The sequence below is a fragment of the Anabrus simplex genome, chromosome 7 (genome assembly GCF_040414725.1).
Source record: "Anabrus simplex isolate iqAnaSimp1 chromosome 7, ASM4041472v1, whole genome shotgun sequence".
NCBI lineage: Eukaryota > Metazoa > Arthropoda > Insecta > Orthoptera > Tettigoniidae > Anabrus > Anabrus simplex.
This window is the reverse complement of record NC_090271.1, coordinates 120,673,910-120,698,306: the sequence shown is the minus strand read 5'-3', so window position 1 is coordinate 120,698,306 and position 24,397 is coordinate 120,673,910. Positions and strand designations below refer to the sequence as shown.

General features: G+C 38.3%; 1 protein-coding gene across 3 annotated transcripts in view; it reads left to right on the top strand.

Annotated features, from left to right (window-relative positions):
- LOC136877339 (BRCA2-interacting transcriptional repressor EMSY) overlaps window positions 1-24,397 on the top strand; it is a 261,181-nt gene that overhangs the window by 11,957 nt on the left and 224,827 nt on the right. For all 3 annotated transcript variants that reach the window (XM_067151291.2, XM_067151292.2, XM_067151290.2), the window contains 2 exons: window positions 2,863-3,037; window positions 20,760-20,935. In XM_067151291.2, the coding sequence (XP_067007392.1) occupies window positions 2,863-3,037; window positions 20,760-20,935 (351 nt within the window). The remainder of the gene's footprint in view (window positions 1-2,862; window positions 3,038-20,759; window positions 20,936-24,397) is intronic.

The window sequence follows — 24,397 nt, the reverse complement described above, 5'->3', positions numbered from 1 at the left end:
TGAAGTGGTATGTCTTAAGTTAGTTCTAGGAGGATATCCTGCAAGAAAGTAGCCTAAGGATGTGTCTGTAACAGTTGGATTTTGAAGGAGATAAAAAGAAACTTACCTAAATTTAGAGAAATAAGACAGAAACTCAAGATCTTGAAATCCTAGGGAAAATATACCTCAAGTGGTTTGAAGTTGGTTTACATAATTTTAGGGTCCATCCTTACAGCTGGGTTATAATAAAGTAATTTACCGACATAATCATTACATATCATTTCATTTTGTTTATCCTCTTATTGGGTTTCATTATTAAAAATGATTAACACCATTGTTCCAGAAATAAAGTTGATCTGTGTTACCGTTTACAAATTGAATTAAACTTTATTAAATCAAAATAAATCATATTAAATTAAACCAAATTAAATTAAATCCAGTTAAACCAATTAAATTAAATCATCATTTCTGCTGAATCATCCCCACTCTTTACTGCTGTGAACCAAACACGAACTGAACGAGTATAATTTTAATTTAATCCATAATCAATCAATTAAACATGTGCTGTTGTTCTACTTAATCAATTGGAACTGTATAAATATGCATTATATTTAATCTTCAATGACCCTATCTCAACAGGATATAATCTTTCACATTCATCGCCGCTAGGAAACTAGACAATCTTAACAAGAAAATAGATAACCTCAAAAAAACAAACGTCAATATCAATCACCCCACATCACCCAAATTGATCTTACCTACTCTACTGGGAGGCTTGTAACTTGAAAGTAAACATATCCCTTTCAGCGCTATCTTGGCGTAACACATATGTCAGCGTTTCTCATGCTTTTTCCATGACAAGGCAAGTACGTATTCAGTCTTCTTCAAAATGCCTTCTAATCTGGCCTCTCAGGCTCTCTTAACAACATTGACTGGTTCAAATCTCACCAGGATTAACATAATATTCCGCAAAACCAATGATCTGGAATACGTAATTTCTTGCCTTCTATTATAAGTTTCATAATATCTCATCTTATATCTCTCACGTATTTTCTTCCCTCACTGCCGTTCTGAATGTTTAAAATATATCGTATTTCAACAAATCTCAAAATAAACGCAATAAAGAAACGTCGAAAAACATGAACTACCTCACAGCACAGATTGTTATCTCAACCAAAATCAAATAACTTATCCCCATACGATGACTTCAAATATAAACTGTAATATTCACTGATGTTCACTGTTTTGAGTCCGTAGCACAACACTGATGGGTCTTTCTCGAAGAACAAAAATACTCATGCAACATGCCATATAACTAACATGCTCCCATAAACTACTTTATATGTACATAATGCCATCTAATCTTTATCCCTATTAAATTAACATACGCTGATATATTGTTGGTAGAAGATTATTTCAACACACGCTCAAGAATGTATTCCAAAGATAAAATCAACACCATCACACAAAAATTAAATACACAGAAATAAACACCCCCAAGGCATTAGTACCACAAAATAACTTATACTAATCTAGCTGACCCCTGCTACATAATTTACTCAAATAACTGTAACTATTACATGCAAGAAATGACTATGTACAAATTCATTTTATCAGCCAGAAGTGATTGTTTATGGATTAAATAAAATCAGATGTACTCATCCTGTCCGCGTCATTCCATGATTCAGCAATGCACCATTTCAGTCCTCGGGTCGGCCCATCGATGCTGCACTCACACCATAATGACATTGAAAATATGACAGTCTTAGAGCTCCCTTCCATGGTTCTTCTTGTGATGTACACCGTCCGGAAACATTCTGATCCACGGTACAGTTTGTAAATCACGTCACGCACAAGATGAAATACACTGAGCATAGAAAACATACAGTATCAATTATCACACAACTTAAAGAAACACAATGAAGTAATCCCTCCCACGATTCCGTCCACGTAACAGTTCAGTCTGTAGCCTATTTTCCACAAGAATCTATTAGTTAATGTTAATTACAAGTTCTAATTTGACTTGCGACTCCATTACTTATTAAATTCCACATGCTTGCATAACAAATGGCTGAGTACTTCACACAACTATACGTATTAATTTGTGAAAATCAACCATTAATATTCCTTTATGCGAAAATCTCTGCGGATTAAGTTAGTTTTTCCCAATGTTACAGTTATTGTTTCTGCCTACAGAAATGCTCAATGTTAACTCCACGTTTCCTTAGCGACGATCGTAGAAACACGTCCAACCCGTTCAAATTCAGTGTTCAGGGTGAGCTCATGATCAGCGCGTGGCATCATGCAGCCCGGGTACCTCTAGTACACACATCAAGGATTGCCCTATTAATTGCACCATACTTCTTGTCTCTGGTTATCGCATATTTGACTTCGCAAGCTGTCAGGATATTTTAATTTATTTTATACATGATTATAAGAGTCTTATTCACATTTTATAATAATTTCTTCTGGATTCCAACCTTCCTTCACAGTGTTATCATATTGTTACTACTGCTACCATCCCACCTACTCATTTGTGTGCTGCCTTGTGATTCATCGGTTAAAAATTTCCGCCAGTAGATCTCATTAGCTTTGTCTTATCTTGTCTCAATTTTCTCTCTCTACCAAATGGAAAATTCCAGTACCCTCTATGATGCAACATCCGCTAGTCCTCTACACTTGTAACTATGAGGACATGATTCAGCTTGCCGGATTTCCACATACATCCTGCTTCAATACGAACTATACTTTCCCATATATTATTTTTTCATAACATGTTCTTCATATGCCAATGAAATGAACCAGTTGGGTTCAATATACTTGCAAAAATAAGCTTGAGTTAAATGTTTTTTATATTCCACTTTGCTTCTCTCGTGACTTCAGAATTGGAGGCATATGGCAGTTTGGTATCAGCATTGCGGGCACAAGGAGAACTGAGTAAAGAAAAACGCAAGCTACTTCAGGATCTTGCATCCATACTGAACATCTCAATGGAAAGGCACAGAGCTGAAATTAGAAGAGCTGTCAATGATGAGAAGCTGGCTACAATTGCTGAAAAGTAAGTACCTTGGTTATAAAAGTGCTTTAGTCATCTTAGAGTATGTTTGTTAAAGCTGTGAAACATATATTGTAAGAGATGGTATGCATTCTAGACTCCAAATGAGTGCTCCTACAGCAAGAGTTGTAAATTTTCCTTGTTCATAGTCATCATGAATAACTCTGATCGTTTATTGATAACATCTGTTTCTTTCTTTCCTTCTTTCTTTCTTTCTTTAACCCTCTGAAAGGTTATGGTGGTATCATAGAGCAAGTCATCGTATATGGATCCTTGACTGAGATGGATGGATTCATGATGTTCTGTCTGATCATACCCATCATGTGGTTCACTCCTTAAGTTGGTGCTCGTCCTCTTGATCAACAACCATCAACTTTTCCCTCTACTAGAGAGCTTCACCAATGCATCTGGTTTTCTAGCTATGTGGTCAAAGTACCTGATGTACTGCAGTTCACTGTGGTCAACAGTGTCGTCTCGATGCTAAGCTGTCACAATATTGATTCATTAGTACGACACACTGTCTAGGGTATTTGAAGCAGCCGTCTATTGCACCATATTTCCATGGCATCAAGGTGGTGGCAGTCTGCCTTCTTAATGGTCCATGCTTTACCTTCGTAGGTGACAGTAGGAAAGATGAATGTTTAGAAAAGTCTGATTTTGGTGTTATTGGCAATTGCAGTGTCTTTCCATAGGTTGCTTAATTTCACCATTGAGCTCCATGCCATCACAATACATCAGCAGATTTCATGTTCATAATCTCGTATGTTGGTAATTAATGAATGACTGCTATGTATTTGGAATGGTTGATAATGCCATATTGAGCTACTTTCCACAAAATCGGTGTTGTCTTTTGTACGGTCCACGATCATGACTTTGGTATTTCAGCATTCGTCCTTATCGTCCACTCTAACATTGCCTCTGATGGAATCAAGAAATCAGCCCACCTACCCGAGTAAGCATGTATCTTGCAGCTGCCGGCAATGTGAGCGATGGTTTGCCGTTGGGCACCACAGTTGCATTCCGATTACATCATGCAGTTCCACTTATAGAGCGAGTACCTGAAACTTACATACTTACTTACCCGGCACTACAGCCCTGTGTGAGCCTTGGCCTCTTCTATGATAGTTTGCTATCTACTTCGATCTTGAGCAGCTGGTCTCCATGGACGAATGTTCTTTGGCCACAGGTCGGCTTCAACTTCATCACTCCATCTATTACGGGGCATTCCTTGTCGCCGTCTTTTGTCTATTTGGGATTTAACTGCTTTTCTTGGCATTCGATCTTCCTCCATTCTATTCACATGGCCAAGCCATCACAGTCTCTGTGCCTTAATAAATCTAACTATATCCTCCTGGTGTATTATGCTCTGTATTTCAGCATTCGTCCTTATCGTCCTTATTCCGTCTTCTCCTGCTGCTTTATGGTTATTTAATTTTGCAATAGCATTTTCTACATCTTTCAATGTGGGGGCATTTATCCATTGTTCTGGCCCAATCTGCTCCATATGCCTTTCACTTTCTTCTACCTCTTTTCTTTCCTTGTTAAGGAGCTCTCGGAAGTATTCGGTCCATCTTTCACTTATTTCCTCTTCATCCTGTAGTAGCTTACCTTCTTTATTCTTACAGCCATTCAATCTGGGCTTATACCCATTCCTGAAATAATTAATTTCATTATAGAATTCCTTTGTCCTCTACTGTAACCTTTGTGTCTCTATACTGTCTAGTTTCTTCTTAAGCATCTCTCTTTTCTTCCTCTTACACATGTTATTAGCTTCACGTCTACATTTCTCGTACTTTTCCCTATTTGACTGTGTATCTCTCTGTAAATTTTTGCTCTTGCTGCATTCTTCCTTCCAATCGCTTCATCACACTCTGTATCAAATCAAATGTTTCTTTAACTATAACCAGTGTTTCTTGTACCACATTTTGTATGCACCTTTGAACTTTTGCCCACCTTTCCTCTATTCCAGATACTTGTCCAATTGTCTGTAAAGTATTGTTCATTTTTGACTGGAATTCTTGTTTTCCTTCTGGTTGTTGTAGTTTTTCCAAATTCCATTTCCTTCTTTCCATAGGCTGTCTCCTCTGTCCTGTTGCCAATTTTTGTCTCAGTATTGCGTTTACTAAATAATGATCAGAATCATAGTTTGGCCTTCTGCATGTCCTTACGTCAATAATGCACGCCGCATGCCTCGCAGTCACTAGTACAGGATCTATTTGATTTACCACTGTGCTTCCTGGCATCTTCCACGTTTTATGTATTTTCTTATGTTCAAAGCAGGTGCTTTTAATTATAAGACCACTCGTAGTTGCAAACTGTCCCAAATGAAAACCATTCTCATTTGATTCTTCATGTAGTGTATATTTCCCTGCTATTGATCTCATACTCTCTTCCTTTCCCACTTTGGCATTAAAATCTCCTAAAATAATAATCATGTCATGTCTTGGTCCCTCTTCAACAGTTTGTACTAACTCATCATAAAATTGTTCCTTCCTTTCCTCATCCCCATCTTCAATTGGTACCGGGCGAGTTGGCCATGCGCGTAGAGGCGCGCGGCTGTGAGCTTGTATCCGGGAGATAGTAGGTTCGAATCCCACTATCGGCAGCCCTGAAGATGGTTTTCCGTGGTTTCCCATTTTCACACCAGGCAAATGCTGGGGCTGTACCTTAATTAAGGCCACGGCCGCTTCCTTCCAACTCCTAGGCCTTTCCTCTCCTATCGTCGCCATAAGACCTATCTGTGTCGGTGCGACGTAAAGCCCCTAGCCACATCTTCAATTGGTGCATGTGCTGATAAAACAGTTATGTTCCTAAACTTCCCCTTAATTCGAAACTTAACATATTCTATCTGAGATAGGTTCAAATCCTATTATACTCTTCTTCAGTTTCCCATTTACTATAAATCTCGCACAGAACTGCCCTATTCTTTCTTCCGGCTCACTGTAATAGATGTTATAATCTTTCTTTTCAATACATCCTTGCCCTTTCCATCTTATTTCCTGAATCGCTACTAAGTCGTATCCAAATCTTTTAGTTTCACTTACTATTTTTTGCATTTTTCCCGGTTTCAACATTGTTCTTACATTCCACGTCGCCATGTTTATATCCGCTTTCCTTACTCGTGTCCTTTTCTTATGCTTTTGCCATCTTTGATTTCCGTCTGGTTTTCTCGTAGAAGTCTTCTGAACAATGCTTTTTTAACAAGGTGAGGCTGTTAACCCCACGCTCAACCCTATCCACTGGCTGGGGACATTGATTTTGGAGCATCCTACTCCTAGAGAGGTTGTCTTCACCACGACTAAGGAATCCTGTCTACCCCATCTTATGTCCTCAACTAATTAACCCCAGTGAGGATGGGTTGCCTCATCCGCCTTTTCCACCATTCCGAAGGTCTCCTTCTCTGCTGGATCCGCCGTTAAGCCCTTCACCCGTAACCCTGGGCATGGGTTCCACGTTATACCTGGGTCCCCACCTGAACTTAGCCATCCTTTTACACCAGTCTACTGGAGTAGAGAATGCCCACCCCCGCAACGTGGATGCGCCAGGCAGGAGTTACTCAAGTGGAGAATAGGGAAGGTGGCCCTATCTCCCTTGAGTCGGGTTAATGGTTGTGTATGGTACCACAACCAAAGGCACTTGAAACTTCCATGGCCTGACCGAACCCTGTTAAGAGTGACCCACTGCCTGTGTGGTAGATAAAATCCACTAGCAATTTGCGCACCAGAAAACATGTTGTGAAGGGACAGGTCTGTTGAAGATTCCCAGTGGTCTTTCCAAACTTTCACAGCGTTAAAGTTATTGAGAGTCATGTCAGCAGCATCACACAGAGGTAGATGGCGACTTCAACCTTTGAAGATTGAGTGCAGGGATGTCTTCTTGTACCGATAGTTGGGGGTTTTTGCAGATTTTGCAGTACTCTCGTAAGAAGGCGTTCGATCTGCTCAATTCAGGTGGCATTATTCCCGAGAGCAGCGGGAGCCAATAAATTGGCAGGGATCTGATTGTGCCCGAGATAAGGCGCATGCTATTGTTCAGCTGTGTATCAACATATTGGGTAGTATAAGGGCTATTATGCCATACAGAAGAACAATACTCTGCACTGGAATAAACCAGATCAAGGGAAGAATTTCGTCGAGTGCTTAAAGTAGATCCCCAAGTTGTCCTGCACAGTTTCTGAAGAATGTTGTTTTGTGTTATAAGGGTGTTATCTTTATAAGGAATGTTCTTGGTTTTCTTCCCACCAACTGATTATTGATTAGGATTAATCATCTGACAAGAATATCCTTATCATTGATAATTATTGTATGTGTGAATCATCATCATCTCTCCTGTCATATCTTTATCAGTCATGATGTGTGGTGTGAATTGTCTTAAAGCTTTCTTTACCTGTCTTCTTTGTATCACTGATAATATCGTGCCATTCCAGGCTCTGCAAATTTCTGATTCATGATGAAGGAACCAGCCTTCATATCTGTTGCAACATCTCCTTCATTTCAGTGTCTCTGAAGAAGGTATTGAACAGTGTTTTCTCACTGAAAATTGATGTTTTTCATCAAAAAATTTGGGACCCACTAGTTATAAAAGTTTCATTATTCCAAGTTAGCAGTCATTTCCTGCACTACTCTGCGATCTACAACTTTGCTGCTGTTGTATCCACAGTGACACAGAGCTGTCACCTCTGTGTTCCTTGGAGGCAGTTCAAGTGCATCTGCTGTGAGGCTGACCTTGGATGCTTTACCAATCTCCTAACACTGCTAGTGCCCATGCACACTGAAGCCTATGGTAAATTTCTGCAACAGGAATTTCTTGTTTAGTAAGACTGCACGTTGACAAATTGAAACATCACTCTTAGCCAATTTGTACGAACTGTCTTTGTTCCTATGATCAAAGTTGACAGTGCACAAGTACCTCACTGTAAAATTCTGTAGATTGTGTGCTGATGACCTTGCTCTCCTATCTAACAATGTTCAGGAAACTCAACAACAAATTAAATCACTACAGAAAATAGCACAAAAAATTGTCCTCAAAATATCCTTTGAGAAAACAGAAATCGTGTTAACCAACCCACCACTCGCAAGGAAAATCGAAGTAGGAGAACAGGAAATCAAAATTGTAGATAAATTTAAATACTTAGGTGAAATTATAACATACAACCTTAACGAAAATCAAACATGGCATAATATAAGAAACAAATTAACCAAAGCTCAGTATGTCACCAAGAACTCATACAACAAAAGAGTCTTCTTAATAGCCACAAAATTAAAGCATTATAAAACAGTCATACAACCAGAAATAACATACGCTAGTGAAACCATTTTCAAAACAGCTAATACTGCAGCAATAGACAGAATACTCAAAATAGAAGTATAATTACAACATGTATAAACAAAAAATACCAAGAAAATGGACACTGGAGACTAGTTTCTAACGAAACAGTCTGCAAAGAAATAGAACCAGTAATGAGCACTATCAAAAAAAAATCTCGTTCTTTGGTCACCTAATTAGAACACCAAAAAATAGAATCAGCAGGATAATAATAGAAAAATTGTGGAAGAGTAAGAGTAATATTAAGTGGATTTCAGAAATCAAAGAAGATATGAAGGAACTAAAAAATCACAGTAGCGGATTTAAAAAACAAGATCCACAGAATCAAGACATTCAAAAACATGCACAATGAACTTGAACTCTGCCATTGTCCGGTCCCAAGTCCGGAATAGGAAAGGAGGAGGGTTTGCTGCTCTGGCACCCAGCTGTAAAACTGCCAACGCCGAGTGTTGGGCGGCAGGAAATAACCTGACTCCCTAAGGGGGCTAACGGCTTCGGGCGAATGAGCCCCTTTGGGTGGGGTGATGGTCCTCACAGTGGAGGAAATGCCACTGGAATCCATTATGCAGCGTCCATTCTCCAGGTTAGGGGCGGCTGCACAAGGCGTCTGTACTCCAGAGGAGCGGCCTCATTATCACCTCACTGGATCACATCCAGAGTTGTAATTCGGGACCTAGTCCCACACAGGTGACACCTTGACAGTCAACCATGGAAGGTCTTTTAAGGAATACTCCACCGGCTGAACCAAGAGTTCAGAGAAGACAGCATTCGGATACGGTGGGCTGCCACCTCAATCAAGAATCAAACCAAAGCAGATAACATACTTCTCTGCACACAACATAAACTCACTCATGCAAACCGGTAAACTAAAAGTAATCACCGACATAATGGACCAACACAAAATTCTTATCATGGGATTACAGGAAATTAGAAACACTGACCAGGATGCCTTGGAGAGTGATGAAGAATGTCCCACAATTTGAAACAGGATTTTTGGTCAGCCTTAAAATAATAAACTCAGTTCAAGAATTCAAATCACAGTCTCCACGACTCTCAACGCTCACCTTAAAGGCATCCAATAAAATCTATACTATAATAAATGCCCATGCTCCCACTAATGATAAAAACAACTCCTCAAAAGACCAGGAGGAAACAAGAGAATTTTGGGACCTATTGGACCAGACCATAGATAACATCCCCAAACACCATATAGAATTATTAATAGGCAACTTCAGCACTCAACTAGTCAGGGAAAGAAAATACCGTTACATTATCGGAAAATGGCCAGCACACAAGAAAACAAATAAAAATGGAGAGAGACTAGTTGACCTGTGTAGAAACCATAATTTAATCTCAAAATCTACATGTTTTAAGAGGAAACCTCAAAAACTCAAAACATGGAAACACCCTGACTACACTAAAGGAGAATGGCAACTGGATCACGTTTGCATGGACAAATACCACCACAAAGAGATCTATAACCTCAAAGTCCTCCGAGGAATAGATACAGGTTCAGATCCCTACGTAATTAAAATTAAACTCACTCCCCAGAGGACACAACAAAAGCAAGCCCTTAAAACTAAAAGAAAAATAGATCCTACCCAGCTAATCAACAACAAAAATTACCAGAAAGCAACTGAAAAAATAAAAATCACAGATAAACTTGAAGACTTAGTACACAACCTTAAACAAATTGCAGAAGACCTGGCTCCAATTAAACCACGTAAAAAACACCAATGGTGGAACAGTGAATGTGATGAAACAGTGGAGAAAAGACATCAGGCATGGCTATTACATCAGTCCCAAAAGACAGAAATATCCTATCAAAAGCTAGTAAAACAGAGAAAAGAAACTACCCAAGTCTTAAGAAGAATAAAAAGACAACATCATAAGGACACCCTGCAGTTAATTGAAGAACAGTTCAATAAAACTCAATCAAGGGACTACTACAAAACCTTCAGAAAGCAGCTCCAAAAATATGAACCCCCGACCCTACTGATGAAGGATGAAGATGGTAAGCTGGCCCATAACAATAAAGACAATGCAGAAATTCTGGCTAAATACCTATTTCAACAAGCTTTTAAATTGTGAGGAACCTACAGAACTCCTTCATTTGGACACCAACACCCTGATAAAAACATCACCAGAGAACATCAATCCCCCCACAATAAAGGAAGTCTACCAAGCTCTGAATAAATTAAAAAACTACAATGCACCAGGAGAAGATCAGACCTTTGCGGAAATCTGGAAATATGCAGGAACATCAGCAAAAGTTGCCCTCCATCAACTTGTCTCTATCTGGATTAAAGAACAACTACCAGAACACTGGACAACAGCCCTCATTCATCCACTGCACAAAAAAGGGGACAAAACCGACCCTAATAACTACAGGGGAATCTCGCTCCTAGACATAACATACAAAATATTTTCAATAATCATCCTTAATAGGATAAGTTTACAACTTGAGAAAGAACTAGGAGAATATCAAGGAGGTTTCAGACACTGGAGGAGCTGTCCTGATCAGATCATGAGTCTTAAGTTGATAATGGACTATAACAGGAGAAGAAACAGAGATATGGTGATAACATTTGTAGATTTCAAGAAAGCTTATGATTGCATCCATAGAGAATCTCTGTTTAAAATTTTAAGACACCTTGGACTACACCCCAAATTAATAAACATGATAAAATTGACTCTCACCAATACCAAATCAAAAGTGAAGTTTAGGGGTGAAACATCAGAGACATTTCAAATTAAAACTGGACTATGGCTGGGAGATGGGCTCTCACCACTATTATTTAACTGTGCTCTAGAAATTGTAATGAGGGAATGGTTTAGAAAATGTCCCCCCAAAATAAAGATTGGCCGAAAAATCAAAACAAATTGCCTGGGTTTTGCTGACGATTTAGCATTACTAGGAGTGGACATAAAAGAAGCAAAAACCCAGATATCAGAACTTCAAAACATTGCAAATAAAATTGGCTTGAAAATATCATTTGAAAAAACAGAAATTATGCCCCAAAAACCAACACAGCTAAAAGAAGTCACCATAAATGGTAATAAAATCAAAATAGTAACTCAGTTTAAATATCTTGGAGAAGTAATAACACATAACTTAAATGAAAAAATCTCAATCCAAACAAGAACAAATAGATTAGCTAAAGCACAAAAATTAGCATGGGATATCTACAAAAAAGATGTCTATCAATAAATACAAAAACCGGAAGCTACATATGCAGCAGAAACACTCTTTTACCTGAATAAACAATCAAAGACTGACAGACTTCAGAAAATTGAAAGGAGGATTGGAAGAACCTGCATCAACAAAAAATACCAGAAAGATGGACAGTGACGGTTAATACCTAACAAAGTCGTGTACAAAGAGCTAGAACCCATTACAGATACTATGCGTAAGAGGAGATTGGGATTCTTTGGACACATCATGAGGATGCAGGATTTGAGACTTCTGAAACAACTAGTACAATACAATCTCGTCTCAAAAAATACCACAACAGGATGTAAATGGATCAGAGAAGTAAGAGAGGATCTGAAGAAAATAGGCCTTACAACAGAAGACACCACAAATAAGATAAAATTGAATACAAAACTCAAGAATACAAACCTCTGCTTTACCCTTACACAAAACAAACCAACAACATGCACATTTTCAACTGAGGAAAGGGCACAAAGATCAGAGCGTCTGAAGAAGTACTGGGAGGACCGCAAAGCCCGAACAATCCCTTCAAAGAGACCTGAACGACGGACTGACTAAAGTGATCCTATGTGGTCATAAAAGAAGAAGAAGAAGAAGAAATGACTTGATTGGACTGTATTGATGAATTCGGATTTTTTTAAACTTTTGCTCCTTAATTATTTCAGTATGACTCTCATATATCAACTAAGAATCTGTGGATAACTCAGGAGATACTAGACCTGATTGATGAACGACCAAAGTACAAGGATGCAAAAAAAGAGTGGGGGGGGGGGCAGAAAAGAATACGGATGATGAAAGAATGAAGTGCATAGAAAGTGCAGGACAACTAAGGAAGAATGGCTGAAAGAGAAGTTCAAGGATATTGAATGTTGTATGGTTGTAGGGAAGGCAAATGCTGCATACAGGAAAATCAAGGAAACCTTTGGAGGAAAGAAAACTATGTAGGTGTATGAATATTAAGAGCTCAGATGGAAAACCACTTCTATGGAAAGAAGACAAGGTAGAAAGATGGGAGGAACATATTAAACAATTGTATTAAAGGAAAGTAGCAGATACTAAGGTTGTGAAACAAGAAGAGGCTGTAGTAAATTGATGGAATTGTGGTCAGAATTGGACACAGCTGTAAGAGACCTAAATAGGAACAGGGCACCTGGAGTTGATGACATTTCCTCCGAATTATTGACAGCCTTAAGTGAAACCAGCATGGCAAGGTTATTCTTCTATTTAGTGTGTAAGATGTATGATACAGGAGAAGTGCCATCTGATTTTCAGCAGAATGTTGCTATACCTATTTCCAAGAAAGATGGTATTGAAAAGTATGAAAACTACTGCACCATTAATTTTATATCTCATGCCTGTAAAATTTTAATTCGTATTATTTGCAGAAGAATGGAAAGACAAGTTGAAACTGAGTTGGGAGATCAATTTGGCTTCAGAAGAAATTTAGGAATACATGAAGCAATCTTGACTTTGTCTAATCTTAAGCAACCGAATTAAGAAGGAAAGCCCATGTACATGGTGTTCATAGATCTAGAAAAGGCATTCGATAATGTTGATTAGTCCAAGGGGTTCTGAAGGTGATCAAGATCAAATTCCAAGAATGAATAATTACCTTCAGTCTGTATAAAAATCAGTCTGCAGTGATAAGAATCAAGGGCTTTGAAAAGGAAGCAGCAATCCAGAAAGGAGTGAGGTAAGGCTCCAGTTTGCCCCACCTTCTTTTCAGTGCTTATACCATTTGGTTCAACAGCCCCTTGTGATTTAGTTTTATGCATCCTGCCACTTTTACTACAGTTTTGAAATATATTGGTCCCTCCCCCTAAACTGGGTTAATATAACGAGATGTATCTTTACAGGCTAGAGGACAGCAGGAATCGTGAACACCACTATTAATTCATTATGGGTACCTTTAATGAACCTGTAAAATGATCACAGATACAAAGAACACGTACCTTACAACAGCATGTGCACACACAGGCCAGGAGCAGGTATTGTATGTGCTGGAAACTGCGTGCTGCATGTCAAGCCTTGCAATAGCTCACTTGACAGAGGTGCGTTTGGAGTTGTGATAGAGGACGATGCTCGAAGGTTCAAATCCCACGTGCTTTTTTTTTTTTTTTTTCCTGCCAATGGCCTGGGATGTGGTAAGGTTACATACGTGGTTGCTTCCACAGACTGATTTATTTGGCCCTGTAATGGGCCGTATGTATTGTGGGATAGGATATTGAACTGGATTGGACAAGGATAAGGAGGAGATGATCTTTGGCTAGGACACAGGAAACCAATTAGCTACGTTGTATACATTCCAAACTTCGTAGACCACTGGTAGAGGAAAGTGTGTGCCCTATTGAAACAATATCAACATGCAATAGCAAGTAGATTTGTAGCTGCATGAACTCCCCTCCTTCGAGGCAAGTCACAACGCAACACAAAGGTTATTCACTGCTTGGAGATGTATTCCAACATTGAGTACGTGGATATGTTACTCATCTATGGCGAAACTAGACAGAATGCATACCAGGCACCATGTTTGTATAAAGAATGCAACAATAGTATTTAAATATTTTATTATTAAGGTCTACCTTTTCAATACAAAGTGTACAATGTTTTACATTACATTTACCTTCAGGGATTAGTTTCAACTTAACTGTAGGTCATCATCAGCCTTAAAGCAAATCAACACAAATATATCGAAGAAAATAAACAATGTATAGACAGAAAGGTCTTAAAAAGCTGTATGCGCAACTCATAGAATTGAAGTTAAGACTGGTTACATAAAATAAAATACTGTTGAAAGTTCAAGCAATTTAAGACACAGTGCAGTGTCAATGACATAAAAATGATATGTACATACCATGTAAGAATTAAAGTAAGGTTCAAGAGATTCACTGCACTACATTAAAAAGTTGCTTCCGATGGAGATCCTTAAAATGCTGGTCAAAGATGATGCGTAGAAGTTCAATAAAGGCTGGCTCCTTAAATATGCTGCTTTCTCTTCAAGGTTAGGTTCAACTGAGCTGAAGTCAAGTTGTCCTCTCAAGATATTCATATATTCAGTATACATGAATGCGATGCATGATGTTAGAAAGGCTCTTCTGTTTTAAGAATCTTGAAAGATAATGATTGTTGCGCATGGAGGTTTAAATACATAATAGTAATTAAAGCTGGTTGGATTTCGCAGTTCAGTGTGGACTGTACAGTTGACCTGGATAAATGACAGCTAAGATAGAAAGAGTTATGTTAGGGGGAAGAATATACTTAAATGACCTAAGTTGTATGGGAATCATCTCGTGCTGCAACGTGTTGAGCGAAGCTGGATATGAAGCGTGACAGTGGAGTGGGTGAGGTTTTAACGGAGCCTTGAGGAGGAGGTGCGGGGAGGAAGAGAGAAGAGAGGAAGGAAGGGGGTCAAGGGGTCAAAGCAGGGATGCGGGAATACAGACGATTGCCCAAGTAAAGTACTGTGAATAGAACGAAAAATCGGACCTTGACTGTTTGATTTTGTTTTTCTAAAAATACGAATGAGCAGGTCAAATAAAATATTCTATTTCTTGGAAATGTCATTCAGATTGTAATTTGGATTAAAATATTGGTCCAAATGTATAAATCAGTTTTCTGCTATGTTAAAGAGGGGTCCTTTATTCATAACTTTGAGGATTCCCATATCTTGCTTATGTCAGTAAACTTGCGATTGTAATCGTGCATGTGTTGTCCTACTGCTGAAAATTTATTAAAAAATTCTATCCGGATAGACGACAACCAACAGGCATGATATTTCAGAGTGTGGAAAGACGTCTGCGGACTACTGCGACCCTGGGAAGGACAGGGCCTGTTTGAGATCATCTTGTGCTGTCTGCCCACAATGAAGAGGTTGTGTTAGACAACGTCCAGCATAACCCTCACGCGAGCACATGGGCCATAGTGCAGGAGACGAACATCAGCTGGGCGTCCATTATGCGGATATTGCATACCCAGCAGTTTCACCTGTACTATTTGCATTTACACCAGGAGCTCCATGGTCATGATTTCAAAGCACGGGTGGCTTTCTGCCAATGGACCTTACAGCATGTGGACGATAATCCCACTGAGCTCGATAGCTGCAGTCGCTTAAGTGCGGCCAGTATCCAGTATTCAGGAGATAGTGGGTTCGAACTTCACTGTCGGCAGCCCTGAATATGGTTTTCCGTGGTTTCCCATTTTCACACCAGGCAAATGCTGGGGCCATACCTTAATTAAGGCCACGGCTGCTTCCTTCCCACTACTAGCTCTTTCCTTTCTCATCATCACCATAAGACCTGTCTGTGTCAGTGCGACGTAAACCCAATTGTTGACACTAATCCTGCCTTTTTAGTGACCATCTTATTTACGGATGAAGTGCAGTTCCACAACAATGGAACCGTTAATCAACATAATATGCATTACTGGAGTGTGGATAATCCCCATTGGGTACAACAGGTAGCTTTCCAGGTATAGTGGCGTGTGAACATATCGTGTGGCATTGTGTGTGATAACCTCATTGGTCCCCATTTCTTTGAGGGACCTCTGATGAGAGAACGCTATGTGTGGTTTCTCCAAAATGATCTACCACTGATCTTGGAACATGTGCCACTCCTTGACCACTGCAGGGTGTGGTTTGAACATCACGGAGCTCCACCGCACGTGGCGGTAGTTGTCCAGAATCATCTCCATGCAATGTATTCTGATAAATATATAGGAAGAGGAGGACCTGTCCCCTGGCCCATCAAATTGCCTGATCTTATGCCCCTGGATATTTTTTTTTTTTTTTTTTTTTTTTTTTTTTGTGGGACCATGTAAAACAACTGGTGTATGCACAGGAGCCAAGCAGTCCTGGTCACCTTAGACAGCTCATCACCGAGGCATGCCGATCTGTTACACCAGAGATATTGCAACGTGCCAGATGGTCATTATAACATCGCGCGCAGCTCTGTATCAACCACGCAGGTCGTCATTTCGAGCAGGTGCTGCGTTAAAAGATGTAGGTAACTGAAATCCTGTCGCATGTTTCCTAGCCTCTTCCAACCCAGCTCCATACCATAGGCCAAGATACCAATGATCCTTTTCAGGGCCAAATAAACATATCAGTCTGTTGAAGCTATCCAGTATGCAACCTTACCACATCCCAGGCCATTCTTGGCAAAATAAAAAAATTTAAAAATCCTTGCATGGAATTTGAACCTTCGAGCACTGTCCACTATCACAACTCCCACAAGTGATCTATTTCGAGGCTTGACAAGTAGCACACCGTTTCCAACCTATATAATCCCTGCCGCTGAGCTGCGTGTGCACCTCCTTTTGTAAGGTACGTGTTCTTCGTATCTGTGCTCGTTTCACGGTTTCATTCAAGGTACCCATAATAAATTAATAGCCTGTAGCCCCTAGAGACACATCTCGTTATATTACCCTAGTTTAGGGGGAGGGACCGACGTATTTCAGAATTGCAGTAAAATTAGTGGGATGCATAAAAGTAAATCACAGGGGGCTGGTGAACCACCCGGTACAGAACAGACGGTAAAGGTAATCAAAGAGATAGCTGATCACAGTTCAAGGAGAGGAAATAAAAACCCTGAGTTTTACTGATGATTTATTTATTTATTTATTTATTTATTTATTTATTTATTTATTTATTTATTTATTTATTTATTTATTTATTTATTTATTTATTTATTTGTTTGTTTGTTTGTTTGTTTGTTTGTTTGTTTGTTTGACGTAAGTGGTGGCGAAGTTAGGGCTCGTGGCCCTCTCTCACACTTAACCAGGTAAATGATAAAGAATACATATATAAAAGAAATGAACTATTCTATTATATGAGACTGCAGAAAATCTGATGAAATTACTGAATGGTATGGACAGAGTCTTGGGGAAGGAGTACAGGATGAAAGTAAATACAGTAGAGTCTCGTTAATCCAAACTAATTCGGACCAGAGTCTGTTCGGATTATGACATTTTTGGATTAACCGTAAAATATTTTCTAATAATGTTATAATTTTTACGTCCCGCTAACTACTTTTACGGTTTCTGGAGACTCCAAGGTGCCGGGATTTTCTCCCACAGGAGTTCTTTTACGTGGCAGTAAATCTACAGACACGAGGCTGACATATTTGAGCACCTTCAAATGCCACCGGACTGAGCCAGGATTTAACCTGCCAAGCTGGGGTCAGAAGGCCAGCGCCTCAACCGTCTGAGGTAAATAGTTTCTACAATACAGTACAGTACATACTGTAATTTGAAATGTCCATTCTTTAGCAGGTACATTAATAAAATACTGTATAAAATTACAGTAGGGTAGTTAAGAACCCATAGAGGAGAAAACGACTAAAACTAGGTTAAAACTTGTCTCCTAAAACTGCTAAAATATGGTAACGGGTTACACTTTTGCATTGTGCCCGGGATGCGAAGAGCTGCTTGTGATGTTTATTTACTAGTTCTGCCACTCTCTCATTGGTAGTGGTTTAACACTGCATCTTCAAGTAGGTTCCAATCACTACGGCAGAAGAAACTAACAGGCTCTGTAAAGATAAACGACCAGTGATTGATGTTAATAAACTTAACCATGATAGGTTAATATTGTGTTTGGTCCGTATTGACTGGTCTGAATGTATAATATAACTATTTATTATAGTTTATTTAAATCCACCTTGATCAATACACTCATTAAATGAAAGAAACATTATTAATTAAACCATACATGTTTCGGGAAATCTCAACCATTCCCTTCATCAGTGGTTAGATCAAAGAATAACACAATATGACACAATCTTTTGTTTTACAATTTGAAGGAGTATTGTGTCCCAATACATCATATCAAAGAGTAAAGAGAACTTATGAAATAATATAAAAATGATCAATACATACAATTTTGGTTGAACTGAATGAGAACACTATACAAATTTAGGATCTTCAAGTTTTTCTTCTTTTCTTCTTCTTTTTGTTCCTTAAATGATTATATGCTAGCCTAAACAGTGGGTTATCTTCTGTACTTATCTCATTTAAACTTGATTCAGAATTACATTTTTGTGTAAGGTAAATTTCTAAATTTTCTCCCACAGGAGTAAATCAGGAATTTACAAATTAACATGCCAAACTTGTAAACAACGATACATAGGACAGTCCAGAAGAAGTTTGGCTATAAGGTACAAAGAACACGTTAATGCGGTCAAACATAAAAGATATTTGGCAATGGGAGAACATATGGTTGAAATGAATCATAAATTTACAGACATTTCCAATGACATGAAATTATTACATTCGACCAAAAAGGGAAAACTGATGAATGTTTTGGAAAATTTAGAAATTTACCTTACACAAAAATGTAATTCTGAATCAAGTTTAAATGAGAAAAGTACAGAAGATAACCCACTGTTTAGGCTAGCATATAATCATTTAAGGAACAAAAAGAAGAAGAAAAGAAGAAAAACTTGAAGATCCTAAATTTGTATAGTGTTCTCATTCAGTTCAACCAAAATTGTATGTATTGATCATTTTTATATTATTTCGTAAGTTCTCTTTACTCTCTGATATGATGTATTGGGACACAATACTCCTTCAAATTGTAAAACAAAAGATTGTGTCATATTGTGTTATACTTTGATCTAACCACTGATGAAGGGAATGGTTGAGATTTCCCGAAACATGTATGGTTTAATTAATAATGTTTCTTTCATTTAATGAGTGTATTGATCAAGGCGGATTTAAATAAACTATTATAAATATTTATATTATACATTCAGTGATTGATGGTTTATGATGTGTAATTATGTTTACATTAAATATGACCAATAAAATGCAAGTAAATCTTCATTCTATACTATGTACTTTCATTTCAATAAGGAGAATTTTAAAAAAATGAATATTTCAGGTCGGATTAACTGGACATTCGGATTAACGGGACTAAGTCCAAAACAAAAGTAATGGAGTGCAGTCGATTGAAATCAGGTGATGCAGAAAATATTAGATTAGGAAATGAAAGAAAGTAGATGAATATTGTTACTTGGGTAGTACAATAAGTAACGATGGCAGAAGTAAGGAGGACATCAAATGCAGACTAGCGCAAGCAAGGAAGGAATTTCTTAAGAAAAGAAATATGCTCACTTCTTACATTGATATAGGAATCAGGAGGATGTTTTTGAGACTTTTGTATGGAGCATGACTTTGTATGGAAGTAAAACGTGGATGATAGGTAGCTCAGAAGGAAAGAGAATGGAAGCTTTGGAAATGTGGTGTTACAGAAGAATGCTGAAGGTGAGATGTGTAGATCGAATCATGAATGAAGAGATACTGAATCGAATTGGTGAGAGCAGATCGATTTGGCTAAATTTATAATACCACTATAATAGTCCGTTATTGGACATTATAAATTTTCCAGCTAACTCATTCTTGGTTGCCTGCGTTTCGCCCTCGTGTGCTAAGTTAGGCTCGTCAGTTGGGACAAATATTTTAGGTTCCTTATGGAAATCAACATCTACATCATTGGCTAAATTTGACGAGAAGAAATGAAATGGCGTATGGCTTTTAGTGCCGGGAGTGTCCGAGGAGATGTTCACCAGATGCAGGTCTTTTGATTTGACGCCTGTAGGTGACCTGCACGTTGTGATGAGGATGAAATGATGATGAAGACAACACATATACCCAGCCCCCGTGTCAGCGAAATTAACCAATGATGGTTAAAATTCCCGACCCTGCCAGGAATCGAACCCGGTTGACCACAGGCCAACACGCTAACCATTTAGCCATGGAGCCAGACAGAAGAAGAGATAGAATGATAAGACAGCTTAAGACTTGTTCACTAGGTTATTGCGGGAAGTGTGGGGAGGGTAAGAACGGTAGGGGTAGGCAAAGGTATGAATATGACAAGCAGATTGGAGCAGATGTATGATGTAAACATACAAATGAAAAGATTAGCACAAGATAGGATGGCATGAAGAGCTGGATCAAACCAGTCCATGGACTGATGATTCAAACACCAACAACAAAAACCAGCCTTGAGAAACACATTTTTCCTCCTTATTGATTATATTACAATACAAGTTTGAAGAGTCCAAAACAGATTTATTATTTTTTATAATATGCAAATTTTATGCTATTTATAGGAAATGTTCAGTTTTCTTCCTGTATGCACCTTTCAGATGAGTGAATTATACCATATTTATATGCCATTTCTTTGTTTAGTATTGCAGGTCCAAATACTTCTACAGATTGGGCAATAGAAGGACGGAGATTGGTACCATTGATGCCTCGATTAGTACCCCAGACAGCATTTACACCACTTGCAAATAATGTGGCTAATATTGCTGCTGCAGAAAATGCAAAATTGCCTCCTCCAGCGCACACTGTAAAGCAAAGCAGTAAGTATATTATTTTGAGAATGGTAGTAGGAAAGATTTTTCTTGTACGTTTCATACTTGACTGCTATATCCCTACTAATTTAATAAATGTGAAAATGTATTTGGATTGTGGAGCTATAACATTTGAACAACTTGATATATCTGGATTCAATTTCACATACAGTTAGAGTATGATCTGGGATAACAATTAGGCTATCTCCCCATGGGTGGAGATGGTAAAATACATCTATGGTGTCTCTTGCATGTCGTATTTATTTTTTATTGAATATCCTAATAGTTTGAACCCTATTTTATGTGCATATATTAGGCTTGTGGTTTTGATCAGTTAATTTATTATGGTCTATGACACAAAATTAGGAAATTAATTATTGATGATATATTGAATGAACTTATGAACTGTTTGTAGCAGCAGAATTTTTTAAACAGATGGTATAACTGGGCTGAAAACACTTTGCTCTTGTTCTTGTAGACAATGAATGTGCATCCCACTTTGTCAGATTCAGTAATATTAGGTTTGTGAAATGTCATCTGTGTAAATGTAGTAATCATGGTTGAGTGAGCAGTTATTTCAAACGTAAGTCTTGAACATACTAGTGTGAGTATAAGTATATTTGAGAGAAATTCAACCTTTTTAGTACTATTAAATGTATATTTACCTATTAAAATACAATTGAAATATAGTGGAACATGTTTCATCCCTTCTTCTGGGACGTCTTCAGCTACTTATCGAATAAGTATTATTCCAAAACACAAAAATATACATTAAGTTAAAATCGAATGACAGTGTGATACTCTGTCTAATTACAACTGTTTTTCAATATAGGTAGAGTATTTTCCATTAAAAGTCTTAGGAACAAAATCTTGATAATAGTGAACAGTCAAATGAGCCCATATATAGAGCGTTCTGACCTTAAAATGCATTACAGCAGTAATGGGATAATTCCGTCTCTTTCCTTCTCCCATGTTTTGCAGATAGCGCTGTCCTACTCTAATGCAGCCGGTTTGCCAAATATCCGTAAATCAGAATGTTATCGGTTAAAATGGGTGTATATCGTGTTATGTACAGAATTTCAAGGCGCATTTCATGCCGTTAACAAAAATAAATGTAAAAAAATAATTTAGTGTGAAAATGGTAATATAATGGAAAGTTACGCCAAATGCAAAATCTTCATTGCATATAACTTATCATGTCATAACTCCTATTTCATATTAATTATTTTCCTAATTTTTTCACTGCTGGTAAAGAAACATTTCAGCTCGATGTAGATAAGTATATCTTAAACTTTAAATGATAACAAAATGCAGTATGTGCGTTTATTTTCACTCATATTCAGAGATTTTTATATGCAGGCACGAAAAATTCAATCGCTGGTCTTTCCTATTAAATTTGCATGGGTGGTCAAAGCGAGGCAAATGAACTTCAGATATGGAAGTTATTTTTAAAACAATCCTGAAGTTCTTATGTTGTTTAGTTCTTAATTTGTGACAGGAAGAATGTCTCCCTGAATCTTGGTTTCAAACATGACTCGGCTGGGTGGGTGTCTGGCTGGCTGAAGTACCGGTAGTGATCTCCCAAACAGGCGCTTTTAACATTTCCAGACAGTTGCATGCAGTGCAGTACTCATTTTGTCAGTAGTATGTATAATAGTGATTAAAGACATATCAGTGACATATGTACAATTCTTGAGGGAAAGTGTATTTCGTTTGTGTGGTTGATGAGTTCATGCGTGGGGATCTTAGTTCGAAGAAAAAGTCTTTGCTATTGACTTGGCATGACGTGGTTAAAGTGAAGCGAACGGTCTTCAGATATGGATGTTATTTTTAAATCAGACCTTAAATTCTTATCTCACTTATCTCTTAATTTATGACAGGGAGAACGTCTCGTTTGTTTACGTTTCACGAGTGACTCGGCTGGCTGGCTGGTAGGGATCTCCCAAACAGTGAGCATTTAAATATACAGACTGTCATGTGCAGTGGTGTTCATTTAATCAGTATTATAAGATTGATTAAATAAAGATCAGTGATAAATGTATAGTTCTTGAGGACAAGTGGATTGTGTTTATTGTATTTGTGTAGTCTGTGTAGTCGCGAGCTCGTGCTCGTGCAGGGGGTTCTTAGTTCGAAGAAAAAGTGAAGAAGGATGTACAATGGATTGTCAAATTAAAAAGAAACGTTCTGTAGGTAAACTCAGGGGAAAAGAACACAATATTATAATGAGTGTGCTGGATTATTTTTTTAAGACTATGAATGTGAGTAGCACAGTCATTGAAACAGCTAAAGCTACAGGTTGTTCCGAAAGAACACACACATGGTCCTTTGCGAACTCCCGCCAAAAAAAAAAAAAAAAGCGAAAATGAGAAGGACGGCAGAAAAATGCAAGGAAAATTGAATATGATGAAATTGTGCAAAGTGGATTGCGTCGGCTGGTTCACTCTCTTTTATTTGCTAACATACCACCGACATTGAACGTGATTTTTAGTCGGATAAATGGAGAAGATTCTTTGCCACAATTTTCCAAAACTACGTTGTATCGCTTCCGTTACTTAAGACGGTGTAATAAAAGCAGCTTTCATTGAAACCAATGAAATGATTAATTGGAGGCACAGATATCTCAGGGAGATAAAGCGTTTGAGGGCACAAAATAAAGCTATAATTTACTCAGATGAATCGTGTGTAAATATTGGGCAGACAGTGACAAAAAAATGGAAGTATACAACAGTGAAAAGTGCACGGCAGGCTGCCAGGGGTGAGTTCGGGACTTAGGCCAGGCCACCGAAAAGCCAAGGACCGCGATTCGCCTTAGTCCACGCATATAATGAACATGGTTTTGTTCCAAATGCTGAACTAACATTTTTATGCCATAAGAACACGGCGGACGCCCACGAGGAAATGACTGGTGAAATTTATGAGAAGTGGTTTTTGGAACAATTGTTGCCGAACACGCCCAAAGGTGCCATGATCGTGCTAGATAATGCCGCTTATCATTCCCATAAGTTGGAACCTTTGCCGGTGGCTTCTTGGCGAAAAGATGACATCGTACAGTGGTTACGTAAAAAACAAATATCTTTTGAAGACGGGATGCTCAAGCGAGAATTGTTGGACATCGCTTCTCAGCATAGGGCTCTGTATGATAAGCAGAGAATAGATGAAATGGCAAAAGCGGCAGGTCGGCAGATTCTACGTATCCCGCCTTATCACTGCGAGTTAAACCCTATTGAGATGGAGTGGTCCCAGGTGAAAAACTACATCCGATATCATAGCATATCGTTCAAGAAAAATGATTTGGAAAATTTAATAACCGCTGAGTATAAGAACATTATGGTGGACAGTTGGGCAAATTACGTGAACGAAGTAAGAAAAATGAAAGAGATTTGTGGAAAGCAGACGAATTACAGGACAATGTCGACGATGAACAGTTTTTAATAAGACTTTCTTCATTGTCCAGATCATCCTCAAGTTCAT